Genomic DNA, 13,349 nt, shown 5'->3' on the forward strand with positions numbered 1-13,349 from the left:
TTTCAAAATTGGTATGGATTGGCAGTCATGTTTGGCACAACAGCATGAACACAACCTCCTTGGTGGGAATAAGTATGTATAATGTGCTGTCAGCAGTCGTCCTTTGTCTTGTGTTCTGTCTTCCTTCTCTTCAGGCCTTGTTTTTCCACTTTTCTCCATCACACAATCTTTCACCCTGTACTTACTCCCTGCTGTTTTTTTGTTTTTTTTCTTTCAGTGTGTCTTGCAGTCTCACACTGCCAATGGCTTTGTCACAGATGTTGGGTGAATGGAAAATGGTCATCTTATTGCGAAACGAGCAGGCCTTTATTTCACCTTGTACCACTCAATCAAAAGCCCTTGGGTTGTGTTTGTCTCTTAGAGGTTTTTCATAGACGTCACTTTATTACCTATAAATAATATTGTTGTTTTAAAATACATATTCGGCGCTTGCTTTTGCATACAACCAGTTTTAATTTACTACTATTAATCATCATCTTTGCTGTAAATACAATAGAGCAGAAATGGGGAACTGGCAAAACTCAGAGGCCACATACATACGGCCCCCAAAGTAAATGCACATAATTATTCTGAAAACACACAAAATGACATAATACCATAAAAGACAACACAAATACCTCAGAATAGACACAAGACAACTACAATACAAAACTAAAATGACGATTAATACTCAAAATGACTCAAAAAAATCCCAAAACAATCTAAAAACAATATCATTTTTAAGATAACAATGTTTGGAAAATGCACAAACCGTGGAAAATTTGATCTCTGTTTGTCACCAGCATATACAGTAGATGCTGACGGTTATAGCGAAACTAGCATTATCGGAAAAGTTGGCTAAGATTAAGATTTCTTAAAGATTATACAATATTTATGTATTACTGCAAATTTTGTTAACAACTGTCATAACTGTGACCTAAAAAGCACTCCACATTTGCTTAAGTATACTTGATGCAGTGAGTCTTGAAATAATGAGCCACACACGCACACACACAAGCCAAACTGAAGAGATATTTCAACTTTAATACCAAGTAATGAAAATACAGAGCAGTTTTTTGTTTAGATAATAAATAATATCACGACAGGTTAAAGAAAATAAGGAATAGTGGACAAAATATGCCAGTATCTTCCTTAAAAGAAAAATTAACCCCAATTTAAATTTGATCTAATCTAGTTTTTCTAACTAAACTTTTGCTGTTAGAGGTGTGTGATTAGAGAAGTCACTATAAGAGCTAAAGGGTTTTAGGTTTGTATTGCTTTTTGCATGCAACCCACTGAAAGTCATTTTGGGCTCTGACCGCACAAGTTGAGAACCTCTGTTGTAATAGAAAAACACAGTCTAATAAGCAAGTAGCTCTACTCTGTAGTGTTTGAAATAAACTGTTCATGAGTTGACTTTTTAGAAGTATTGGGACACCACATACTGTGGTTTTTCTTGAATTGATCACAAAGATGTACACAAGTATAGCAATGAGTTTCCTAACTCGTTTTTCCAAGAGAGATATTGAATATTGAATTGATGGGGAGGTACATAAGAGTTTACTCTGTGGATGAGGTTACTTCCAGTTGATTAAAAGTGTATCGACTGAAATAACCTTGTTAATGTATACCCAAGCTGAACATTTTGTGTATTTAGGTACTTTTCTTTTCCCCGTGTTCATAATCTATTAATTCCAACTTGACCTGAGGTGACTGGCATTCTGAAGATGAGAGCATGATTAAGTGGATTAAGTTTTTACTTTGCATCTCTTTTGTACATATGTAGGTGCTTTAGCCGAGTAAAGGCTCTTCCATAATGTACCTTTGACTTTGGTGAAGATGCGGCTCATTGCTTTCATGTTTTCATTTACTTCACTCAATTACACTGATGGAAAAGGCGACATGACCTCAGATGTACCCATACAGTGTAGGTTACGGTGTGTGTATACCTGCATGTGTTTGCGTTGACGTTTCACACCATTGAGCACTGAAAAACATTCTGAGTTTGCCGACAATTAGGTATCAATGATTATTATTCTGTCAGCTTATAAACTATGTAGGGGGTCGAGGGAGTTTGTTTATTCATGAATTAAATTCATTATGATGTTAAAATCTTGAATGCTGCCCTTTATGCGAGAAAGAACAACATCTCTTTAAATAAATTGCTGTTATAAATGACTGATAACTCAGGGTGTGGACATCTTTTCACTATAGGTTTAGACAATATTCATAGCATTAATCACACACAGATATTTAAAATTCTTGCCTTGAGTTGTAATCTAACGTGGATAATTGAAGACATAATTTTAATGAAAACAAGTTCTGATGAACTACGGCCGGGCCCGCGCAACGTCTCTGCACCGAATGGGACGTTCTCGAGAATTCAGTGAAATGACTCGATTCCACAGAGTAAAACATATGAAATTTGCATTTGTAACTATATATCACATGACTATGTTCCGATAAATTTAGAAATTTCTGGAAAAAGGGGTGGCCCCCTGTCCCCCCCTTTCAAAAAAGTCTTCAAGAGGCTCTTGACATCCGCTCATAGAATATCCATGTCAAATTACAGCCCGATTCAACAAGCATTAACGAAGGAGTAGTCATTTTAAAAAATGGGGCCCCCTGGCACATACAGAGTAATGGTTCCCGTTCATATATTGGTATGTGTCAGTGATTCGGTACCACCAACTATCGCAATATTTGACTTACAAATGAGAAATGACTTTAATGGAAATTGCCTAGAAAAGGGGGTGGGCTCCCAGACCCCTCGGGCCCCTAATCGAATTGTGAGATGCATAATCCTAATCTACGTTGAATTAAATGGGGGGGTTGGCCCCCGGGCCCCATTTAAAAAAAAAAAAAAAAAAAAAAAAAAAAAAGGGCTTCATACTAATCTGCATTCCGATCTAATGAGAACTAATGGAGGAGTTGTCATTTGTAAAATTGGGGTCCCCGGGGTCCCCCTGGCGCCCCAGTGACACATACGGGGTAATGGGCCCCATTTGTATATTGGTATGTGCCAATGATTTGGTACCACTAACCGTCATAATATTTGACTCGCAAATAAATGAAAAATCGACTTTTTTGTCTTTTGGGGTCTCCCTGGGCCCCAAATAAAAAATCGGGCTCCGAGCATCGATGCGTACACATCCATAGGTTATAACTACCAAATTTCAGCCCGATCCGTTCACAAATAACAGAGGAGTAGTGATTTAAACTAGTGTACACATCAACAAGGAGAAGAAAAAGAAGATGATGATGAACAAAGTGAGTGGTGTTTTGAATCCAGTAGCTTGGCCTGAAAATATAATTGACCCCAACCCTGATATTTTCCTTTTACAGCAGTAAAAACATGTCTTTCATTGTGTTTCTGTCACAAAAACATAGACAGACGACTCAGTCTCAGAGCTCAGTTGAGATAAACAAACAAGCTGCAATATACTTATGAGGTACTTGAGTTATGGCAAGTCATTGGTTGGAGCGATGAGTCATGATAGACACTGCAGCATGGAGCTGTCTGAAGCAGCAGCATTGTGTGCCCATCACCAAAGTGCCAGGAGGAGGAGGGGGGAAGAGAGACACAAACAGCCACTCCGAAAATGCAGGAAAAAGCTGATTTCTTATATAACATATCTGGGTGTAAATGACTATCCAAACTAATTAGGTAAAACGGCACAAAGCTGGCTGTGAATAGATCCGACTCCCAGTTTGGCCACACTTAACAGTTGCTATAAAAACACCAACAATTTTTTTTAACATTCTGGAAAATTTAAAAATTTGAAATCCATTGTTGGCCCTTAACAGGGATGCTAAATATAGTTGGGAATATACATTTTAGCATGATATAAAACAGGGGTGTCAAACTCATTTTAGTTCAGGGGCCACAAATTTTATGAAGAAAAACAAGTACTTTCAACAATATTGTGGCTTAATTTGGACTTCTACGTATACATAAAATACAAAATATGTATGAAACCGACCATATCCAAGCAATACGTGATAAATATCAGTCCCAACAGGATCTTCACTTTAAATTTCCTAGATTTTGTGACCAATTTCTATTTATTTAAGGGATATATTGTCATAATTTTAGGAAAATTGAATGATTTTGAAGAATCTAATTTTTTTTCTTCAAATGTTTAACAATCATGTAATATAAGCACCGGGAAAACTGTGAGACACTGCAAATATTGAGTTTCATTCACTCAATGATTTATGTCTTCTTTGTCATTTTCACTTTCTCCTGTGGATGGAATTGGATGCTCCAAATGGCCAGATTTGGCCCTCGGGCCATCAGTTTGACACATGATCTAAGACATCAGCATCAGTTATTTAAAAGTTCCTCCCAATTTCCAGTTAATTCCAATAAATAATTCCCATGAAAAGTTAATATTTTTTTAATATTCTCAAAAATTAAGTTCATGTAGAAATAGAAAATTTACCAGAAATGCTCTACCCATTTGCTAAATACACACAATATAAAATAACACACCTGTCATATCTTGAAGTTTTGTCTCTTACACTTTGAACATTTTGCACGATTGATTTATTTCAGACATGCTAATTGTATTTTTTGATTTTCTAACATGTAAACATTGGCTTATGCTATTAAAAGGTATTTTTCTGCTCTTATTTGTGCTTATTTTTACCCACATTCCAAAAATATTTTATTCAAACTATTAACTGTTAGTTTGCTTTATTTTAATATACTTCAAACTCTTACAGTAGTTATGCGTGTGTGCAGATTGTTGTTGACAGCAGTGCATAGTAGGAAAGCTCCAAGCAGCAGCAGCTGTTGTTGGTGTTGACTATTCAGTCAGCGGTGCCTGCAGACGTTTTAACTGTAAATTACTGCAGCTCAAGCTATTAAAAAGCAACTTTCTTTTCACTCTGGTGTCAAATTCCCACTTTGATTGCTGTATTTGTGAAGTTAAGACTCTGGCAACTTATAACTGTATCCTCTCGTTGTAGCTTGGATATGATTTTATTTTTCTTCTAGGTTGTGTTTCCTAGGTTACTCCTAAAATAATGATTTTAGTCTTTTTACCTCCTTGAAGCTTTAATCAAGCCCCATTGTTTGCTTGTTTTGTAAATTTAAGTGAGCCGATGGTGGAGCCGGATTTAGCCCATTGCTTTGGTTTGATTGAATTAGCGTAGTCATCCTCCCATACTCTCTTCCATGTGCCCGCTCTTATATCCACTACATGATTTAATAATGACATCAGCAGCCTCTGTACAGAGCACCAGAGTGTTTTTAGTGTCCATCACCCAGTGTATAGTAGTAAATCAAACAGGTGTATATCAATAATGGCTTTGTTATGGAGTATATAGTGCTATGTGTTCTATTCTGTTCTGTATCCTGTTCATAGGCTTTCTGTTTAGTCTGTAAAGATGATAAAGGAGATTTAGGTCTGCCTAACCAATAATAAAACTATTGCTTTACTGTTGAAGAGATGATGAAAATGCAACACAATCTCGCAAGGAAGGAATGTTTCTATTTTTGTATGTGCCAACACGGTTACCGCATTCTCTTGCAATGTATTGGAAGTTACTTTGAGTTATGTTTAGGAACTTGGTTCACTGGAGGTCTGACCCCCGGGTGTCCCACTGACTTTACACAGGATTAGGGCACCATTTTTAGGTAGAGTTAGCAAATGACCTCCTGGTTCTCTGGGTAAGATCAGTGGGACACTCTTAGGTCGGAACTCCAGATTGGGCGCACCATTGCTTAGTAGGGTTTGGCAGATGACCCCCTGGTTCTTCAGAGGTCCAAACCTTTGGTGTCGCACTGACTCTACCCAGGGTCAGGGAACCATTCCTGTGTAGAGTTTGGCAGATGACCCCCTGGTTCCCTGGAGATCCGACCTCTGGATGTCCCACTGACCTTACACCGCATTGGTGCACCTTTCTTCTGTATTGGCAGATGAAACCTTATTTCTTTGACGGTCCGGGAAACACGGTGTTTCACATTTCCATAACTTTGGCACCTCAATGTGTTTGTCCAAATTTTGGAGATTGCATTTTGAAGATCTGATTTGGATGATTTTTGCTATCAAAATGTTGCGTCTCGACAGACGGTTCTACATTCACATCTATTTTGGGCTGTTTCGACTACACCACTCTTTCAGATTATAGCATGTTTCAGGCCCCTGAAATCTTGGGATTAGGGTTATGGTTAAGTAATAAATCCCATTGACGTACATCGGTTTGCAATTCGTTGTCAGCAGCTCCAGACAAATTAATGCCACACAGCACAAAAACTATTTCTGCCAAGCATCTGAGGAAATCATGTTGCCACGCACAAAAAATTATTGATATATTTGATATTTGAGTTGAAATATATTGTGGTTTTGTACTAACCTCTATGATCTGAAAAAGTCGTTGGTTGAATTTCCAGCAGGCATACTTACAGTATGTTCTTGGCGTAGCTGGGCTTGCGTGAGTCATCAGGGCAGTACGCTAAATGGGCGGGGCGTGTTACCAGGGCTCCTCCCGCCAGACCCTACTGCACAGACTCTGGCTCCAAATGATGACAAATTTGCAAGATGGATGTGTCCCTAAGCACCGTATTTTGGCTTCAAGAACATTGTGTGGGAACAGCTACAGTGCACACCCACTGGTTGAAGCACATATGTGAAAGTACAAGACAACATTTTGTAGAAAAAAATGATATGTTATTATTTGGCTCTTTGAATTTACCTTGTTTTTTTTCCCATTTTAACAACAAAGCGGTGGTTTGTTTTCCTCTTCTTTTTGTTCACCTTTCATTTGAATTTCCTTTGAGCGCAGAGAGATGTTTCCATAGTAACAACTGTTTTTTTTTTGTTTTTTTTTTGTCTTTAATTTGAATGATTTGTTGTTTGTTTGTTTTTTACCCTAGTCTCAGCCCACAGTCAGTCAGTTCTTTTGACAATTGCCATTGTTTTTTTTTTTGTTTTTAAGAAGTCCTTCAAGAGAGAATCAATCAGATTTCTTGTCTGGAATTGTAAAAGGTATAATTAGCACTTAGTTTGTATCTAGTTTAGTGGTGAAAGCAGCTAAGATTTCCCACAAAGATGGTAAAAGCTAATGTACAATAGGCACAGCAGGTATAAAAGGCCTCGGTCTTACCATTAGTCTTTCTTCTGTTTTTTGTTTCTTTTTTTAGGTAGCGAGATGGGAGCACCACACGCGGAGCCTCAGTCGTGTGTTCGGCAGCCCCTACGTGGCCTGTTACTTTCTGGGCTTCATCATTATTCTGCTCAACGTTTTTCGCAGCCACAGGTAAAAAAAGAGATAATCACACAAATAGGGACGGGTACCAAATTCAGTACCGTCTTGTTTTTTAGGACTTGCATTAGTGAACTCAGTGGCAAAAACAGCCACACTAATACCAATATCCACTCCTTAAGCACAAATAGTGTTTTAGTTATTATTAAATACAATTCATGTTACAGTTTTTTTTTTTTTTTTGATTAAACAATCAATTATTTTACAACAAAAAAAAAAATGTTGAGTAATGTTCTTTGTGCCTGTGATTGAGGAATAGCAGATATATTATCAACTACTCAAGTATACTTGCATTAAATCTGGTTGATTAGGTCAAGATGATGCTAAAATATATTTTTTATAAACTATATTTAAAATCCCTGTTAAGGTCCATCTTTCAATTTGGTAAATTTCCTGTTAATTCCCGTAAATTCCCTTTAATCCTCCTGGAAAGTTTTTTTTTTTTTTTTAATTTTTCTATCACAATCAAATGCAGAGATGAAATTTCGCGTTTGTTAAAATGTATCCATGATTCCGATTGGATTAACTGATTACACAACACAATATGCACAATTTGCACAACTGTAACATCACATTGCACTCTTACCTTAAAATAGTCAACTCTCCCCCCAGCCCTTTAATTCTCCTACCCTGACTCCCTCTTCCCTGTTCCCTTCCCCCTCACTAAGGTGTAACACTGCCCTCTCTTTATATATTCTCCCTTTAATAAAGTTTTTTTACCCTTCCTTAGGGATGGTGGTGAAGATCACAGTTGTGCAATAAAATACATGTATTTATTTAGTAGCAATAATAAAACATGCATAGCTGTCTCGAAAAGATTGCACTATACGTAAACTGTAGTGTTGAAGTTCGACAGCATGTGCAGACAAGGTAAAAAATGTAAAAAATATATTGTTTATGTGATTAATAATGTTTTTTAGTCCCACCCTGCTACTTATTAGGTTTGATTCTATATTCCTCTACTCCAGCAAATTCAATTTTAGACAATGCTACTTGTAATGGTTCCTTACCGTTTTATGGTTTTAGCAGTAGCTGCTGTTTTGTGAACACTTTGTTGTTAATGAAAGAAAACTAATTATCATTACCATAAGATAGGTAGGCTCTATGCTACTCTGTGTCCTGAAAGAATTGGTTCAGTGTTGCACCTTTGTTCAACAATTTCTTCAAACTGCAAGGTTATAGTTTGTATTTAATCTGATTATGTTGTGTCTGCAGCAGCAGTTTTTCTGTCTTCGATGTTTTTACTGCTTTCTTTGTACTAAGATGCCACAAAGTGAGCAGCCACACATTATTTCTTGATTCTGTTTATGGGTTTGTTTCCTGAAGGATTGTCTTTGTCACATTTCCTTTTCTTTTCATTTCCTTTCATCCACTCTGTGTCCTTTTTTGTGCTGTTTTTTTGGACCATCACTAATATGTGCCCACATTTGTAAACGTGCCCATGCCAGTTCCTCTTCAAAGTCGTCTTTCCCACACCTCCCACTGTGAATCAAACCAGTGGCATTGCACCCTCACACTACATACGTGCAGCTTGCCAAAGAAAAATCCTTTATTTTTTTTCTGCAGGAGCGAGGAAACAAGACTGTATCGAGCTGATATTTTCTCTTGCCTTTCTTTATTCACACCTCTGAAAAAGTGTATTTATACGATTATAAGGAACAGATGATGTGAATGAAGTGAAAAATAGCTTCAGATTCTAATTGTTTTACTCTGAAGTCGCTACAATCTAATTCATTATTTAGTAAAACTGTTGTAGGTGTACAGTATGTAATGCTTCCCCACTGTAGCATAGAGGCAGGTTTAAAAATGCGTCATGCAAAAAAAAAATAAAAATAAATCCACCTTAAGGGAATTAAAATGAAAGAAGAAAAAAAAAGTAAAAGCTAAAAATACGTTGTTTTTAAAGTTGTTCCAACTTTCAATATTGTCTTTTCATTTCTAACAAACAAAATGCATTGGGCTTTATTCACAGCAGTGTTGTGGTTTCTGGGTGTTTTTATGTTCTTGGTATTAAGCTTTTTACCACATGCTGCTAGAATGCTAATTATTGGCTAATGGCTACTTTTGAGGTGTTTTTGCAAATGTTGATGTCCTGTTTTGTAAGAATGATTGTTCACCATAATTACAATTCCAAGCTAAATGCGCTCTAAATACATTCACTTTAACAATGCACTTTTGACGTTTTAACTATAGGTATGTGTTAAATAATGTAATGTGCCATGCTATTACTGGTTCTCTACCCTTTTAAATCGCCGGTTTTTGGTGTTATGGCAATTTTTATATTCATCATCATATCGTCAAATGTATGTTCATGTGTACAATTTGTCATGTTTTAATACATGATGACTCCATTACTCTTTGCACTTTTGAACAGCTGAATCATGTTTGATTAAACAGTACAGATCGTATTGTACTCAGTGAAACACAGAGTCTCTGCTGAAGGCCAAAACTCAAACTCACATGCAGATATACACGAACGCACACACTATCAAGGATAGATAAGAGTGGCGCCCAATCTTCCTCATAATATACACGTCTTCATCATCCTCAAATGTTTCCACTGTTGGGCATCTGACTCCCCCCTTCTCCTCACCTCAGGGTGGAACTTTATCTGTTATCTGTATAAAAGCTCAAGCTGTGAAACTGTTAGTTAGAGTGGGTCTTGCCTTTTTGCTCTGCCACAAGCCTTTTGCCTTTCATTCTTTCAGGATGGAAGCTTCTTTTTTACTCCTTTTTATTTTATTTTCTAATAAATCTTTTTTATAAAATCATCAATGCCTCGCCTGGACCCCATCATTCAACCAGAGCAATAAATCATGTCTCCAAATGAGGTCAACTGCAAATTTGCCGTGACATGGGACAAATACACTGATGTGAATTAAAATTTGATTAAATATTTGTGTCATATTTTATGCTTTAGAAAAAAAAATGATTGAACTGATGAAGGTTGCTGATAGAAAATGTGGTTAAAAACCAAACAAATGTCTCCTCAAAACATTTTTCATGTAATGCATACTTTACTGCATTCATTTTAATACAGTTTAGGTAAGTAAAAGAAGAACATAAGCATTGTATGTTATGTTGAAGTTATTGATTTAACCTTTAGGTCAAGAAGTACTGTACACTGGACTTTTGGGATTTGTTATTTTCTTATTTAACAGCAGTTCAGTCAGGACTGCTTTAGTCAAAATAATGGATTTATTCACAATAATAATGCATTAGATTTGATATAGCGCCTTCAAGCACTTAACATTGATATGCATGTAATCTTATATTTGGTGGTATGGGTCTATTCCGGGACCTCCTTGAGCTTTCTGCGTGCATACGTGGAAAGCCGGAGGCCGGGTGAGCACACCTCCCTGACCCTCCATGAGCCCTAGCTAAAGGCTAAAGCAAGGAGAGCAGTTAGCAGAAACCCCCTGAAACAGAGCGGAGCAGATGTTAATGACAATATAATGACGGCCAGTTATTTGGATACATACTGACCTGGGGGAGTTGGGGTGTAGGTGGGTTGTGAGATGCTTGCTGAGGAGTTCGAGTAGTTTGTCCTGTATGCTGTGGCCAATAGGGAGCCAATCTCTGCTGTTGGTTGATTGAAAATGTGGCTGGCTTGACATCCGCGGCCTGCCTCAACCAACACTTTGCTCAATTTATTGTCAACGGAGCTTCCGTTTCGTTGGGTAAACAAAACAAATGTCAAAAAGTTTAAAGTCTGAGTAAAGCAGAAATAAATTTGTGTTTTGAGTTTGTCACACTGCAGAAATGTGTCATTGACCACTGAGCCTTATTTGAAAGATGAAAAAATTTAAAATTAGCTCTCAAAATAATGGAAAAAAAAGCACCTCTTTCTGCTCTTAGACGCTGGGGGCGTGTCAGTTAGAGCCGCCTCCGTGTAGTGTGCCTATGGGAGAGAGCAGTGTGAAAGCGGCTCCAACGTTGATACTGCTTCTCCCATTGGTTTTCCAAAAATGCTTGGATCGGGCCAAACAAAGGTGTCAGCGGAAAGGTCTGCGAAGCCCGAGTCCGAATATGTGCATCCCTCCCGGGTAGAGTCGGAATTGCGCCTGCTAGAGGTGAAACATACAATCTAAATGTGGAATCAGCGGACATGTTTTATTCCCTCGGGTCCAAATATATGGTTTGTTTTTGGCTAGGGGCTGAATTGCGCCTGCTGGAGGCTGTGGGCGTTTGGTGTGCTTCAGCAGCAGGGTTGGGTTTATGCTAATGATGGCGCCACGTGGCTACGATTTCTGACCCGCCCATTAAATTTGAAACAGTTTGTGAAGCTTAGCTCCACAATTGCACTCTAAATGGTTGAATGGCTTTTTACATGTTTCAAGGAATACATTTATGACCTATTTAATGTGTTTAGGAGAAAATGTCTGAATTTGCTTTACGCAGTCTTTAAGAATACAGTAGAGTGAAGGTGCATGCGGTTAAGTTTTCCAATCAACAAATACCTGGAGGTTTGCAAATCAAGGCAGTGTCTACAACGTTTACTAGAAACAGATAAAAGGCCTAATCAAAACCAAAAATGTGTCCCCTAAACTCTCTAACATTAACTGCAAAAATCTGGGTTCACTTAAGTCTAAAAATAGCTTTAGCACCACAGGCATAATTTCAGCTTCCTCTAATCTATACAATATGTGGTGACGTGAAGGAAATGATAAGGAAAAAAGAATTAAGTGGGAGAAAATAATGATTGTGTGTTCATTATTAAAACCCAAACGGGAAAAGAAAAGGATGACAGTGATTCAGCAAATGTTTTTAAAAAGACCTTTTTGATATTCTGCTGCTGTAAGCCACCGTAAGCCATTATTCTTTTCACAGCATATTATTTCTTGACTGACGTCTCAATCAGTGGCTACTCCTAATTAACTCATTGGTGCTAAATGATTTTCAAAGCACTGTTTCCTACCACAATTAACTGTCAAAGTGTGTGCTGCCAATGCTATAAGAAACTATTAACAAAGGAAAGCATGATTGTATTATTTCAATTTGTCGTGCACTGATGAGAAGGGTATTCAACACTTTGGTAAGTGTTATAAATGTGTGTGTCTGGGGTGTATTGTGATTATAGTAGGTTAGGTTTTATAATGGTACTGCCAGTTATTGTTTCCCCATGTTAATTCTTGCTCATGCCTTAAAGTAATGACCTCAGTCAAGACATTTGTTACAATTATTATTTGTGACCTGGTTTCAGACTGAACCAGTGTTCATGGGTTCTTGATGTTTTTTTTATACGGAATTAATGGTTCAGAATTAAATTATTCAGAATTAAAGTGTTCTGCTTTGCTTTGCATGGAAATAGTAATTCGGAATTGAGGTCTACATGGACAACAAGTTTATTTGGCTTTATTTAATTCCGCTTTAGATCTGGGAGTTGGGAATGGAAACACTTATGAAATTAATAGTCTCGGCTCCAATCGCGAGATGTCGCGAACGACCGGAATGACCTTAAAGCGTAATTAAGTGTTTACAAGATTGAGGAATTATTTAATTTGTCAGGTCAGTTTAAAGAGGATTGAACTTTTATTCTGAAATATGTAAGTGTGGCTAATGAACGGTTTGTATGGCTTTGTGGTTCTCTTTGTTTTGACTACAATTGGCAATATTTAGCGATTACGCGTGAATTAGCTAGCTCTCATCAGTCCTCGCCACAATAGTTGCGCGTCACAGAAGGAGGTGGTGGGGATTGACGGACAGCGGATTACGGAGGAGTTACTTAGCAGAGACGTTACACAGTTGTTTTGCATCCAGGGGAAATCTGGTGAAATCTCATGCTTACGAGCCTCGACCTTAGTCAAGACTAGGGTTGGGCATCGTTTGGATTTTAACGATTCTGATTTAGATTCTCAATTTCGATTCCTATTCTAAACTATTCTCGATTCCGATTCTTTGAGTTGGGCAGGTCAACAGGTCACAGATTTCACAGGAGAATTTTTTCATTTGAAAAAGCCATTTTTATTAATTCACTAAGTTGTAACTGTTAATTTGGTTGCTGTACTGTAACTAGGCTATTCAATTACAAAGGTTCCCAACTGTAACTGTAACACTGAAACCTGCTGAAATAACATTACAGACAAGTTGGCAGCAGT

General features: G+C 37.5%; 1 protein-coding gene across 1 annotated transcript in view; it reads left to right on the top strand.

Annotated features, from left to right (window-relative positions):
* Nucleotides 1-13,349, top strand: part of pemt (phosphatidylethanolamine N-methyltransferase) — a 58,432-nt gene that overhangs the window by 11,673 nt on the left and 33,410 nt on the right. Inside the window, exon 3 of the mRNA XM_028476842.1 lies at nt 7,130-7,245. Coding sequence (XP_028332643.1) covers nt 7,130-7,245 — 116 coding nt within the window. The remainder of the gene's footprint in view (nt 1-7,129; nt 7,246-13,349) is intronic.

This window comes from Gouania willdenowi, chromosome 19 (genome assembly GCF_900634775.1).
Source record: "Gouania willdenowi chromosome 19, fGouWil2.1, whole genome shotgun sequence".
Lineage (NCBI taxonomy): Eukaryota > Metazoa > Chordata > Actinopteri > Blenniiformes > Gobiesocidae > Gouania > Gouania willdenowi.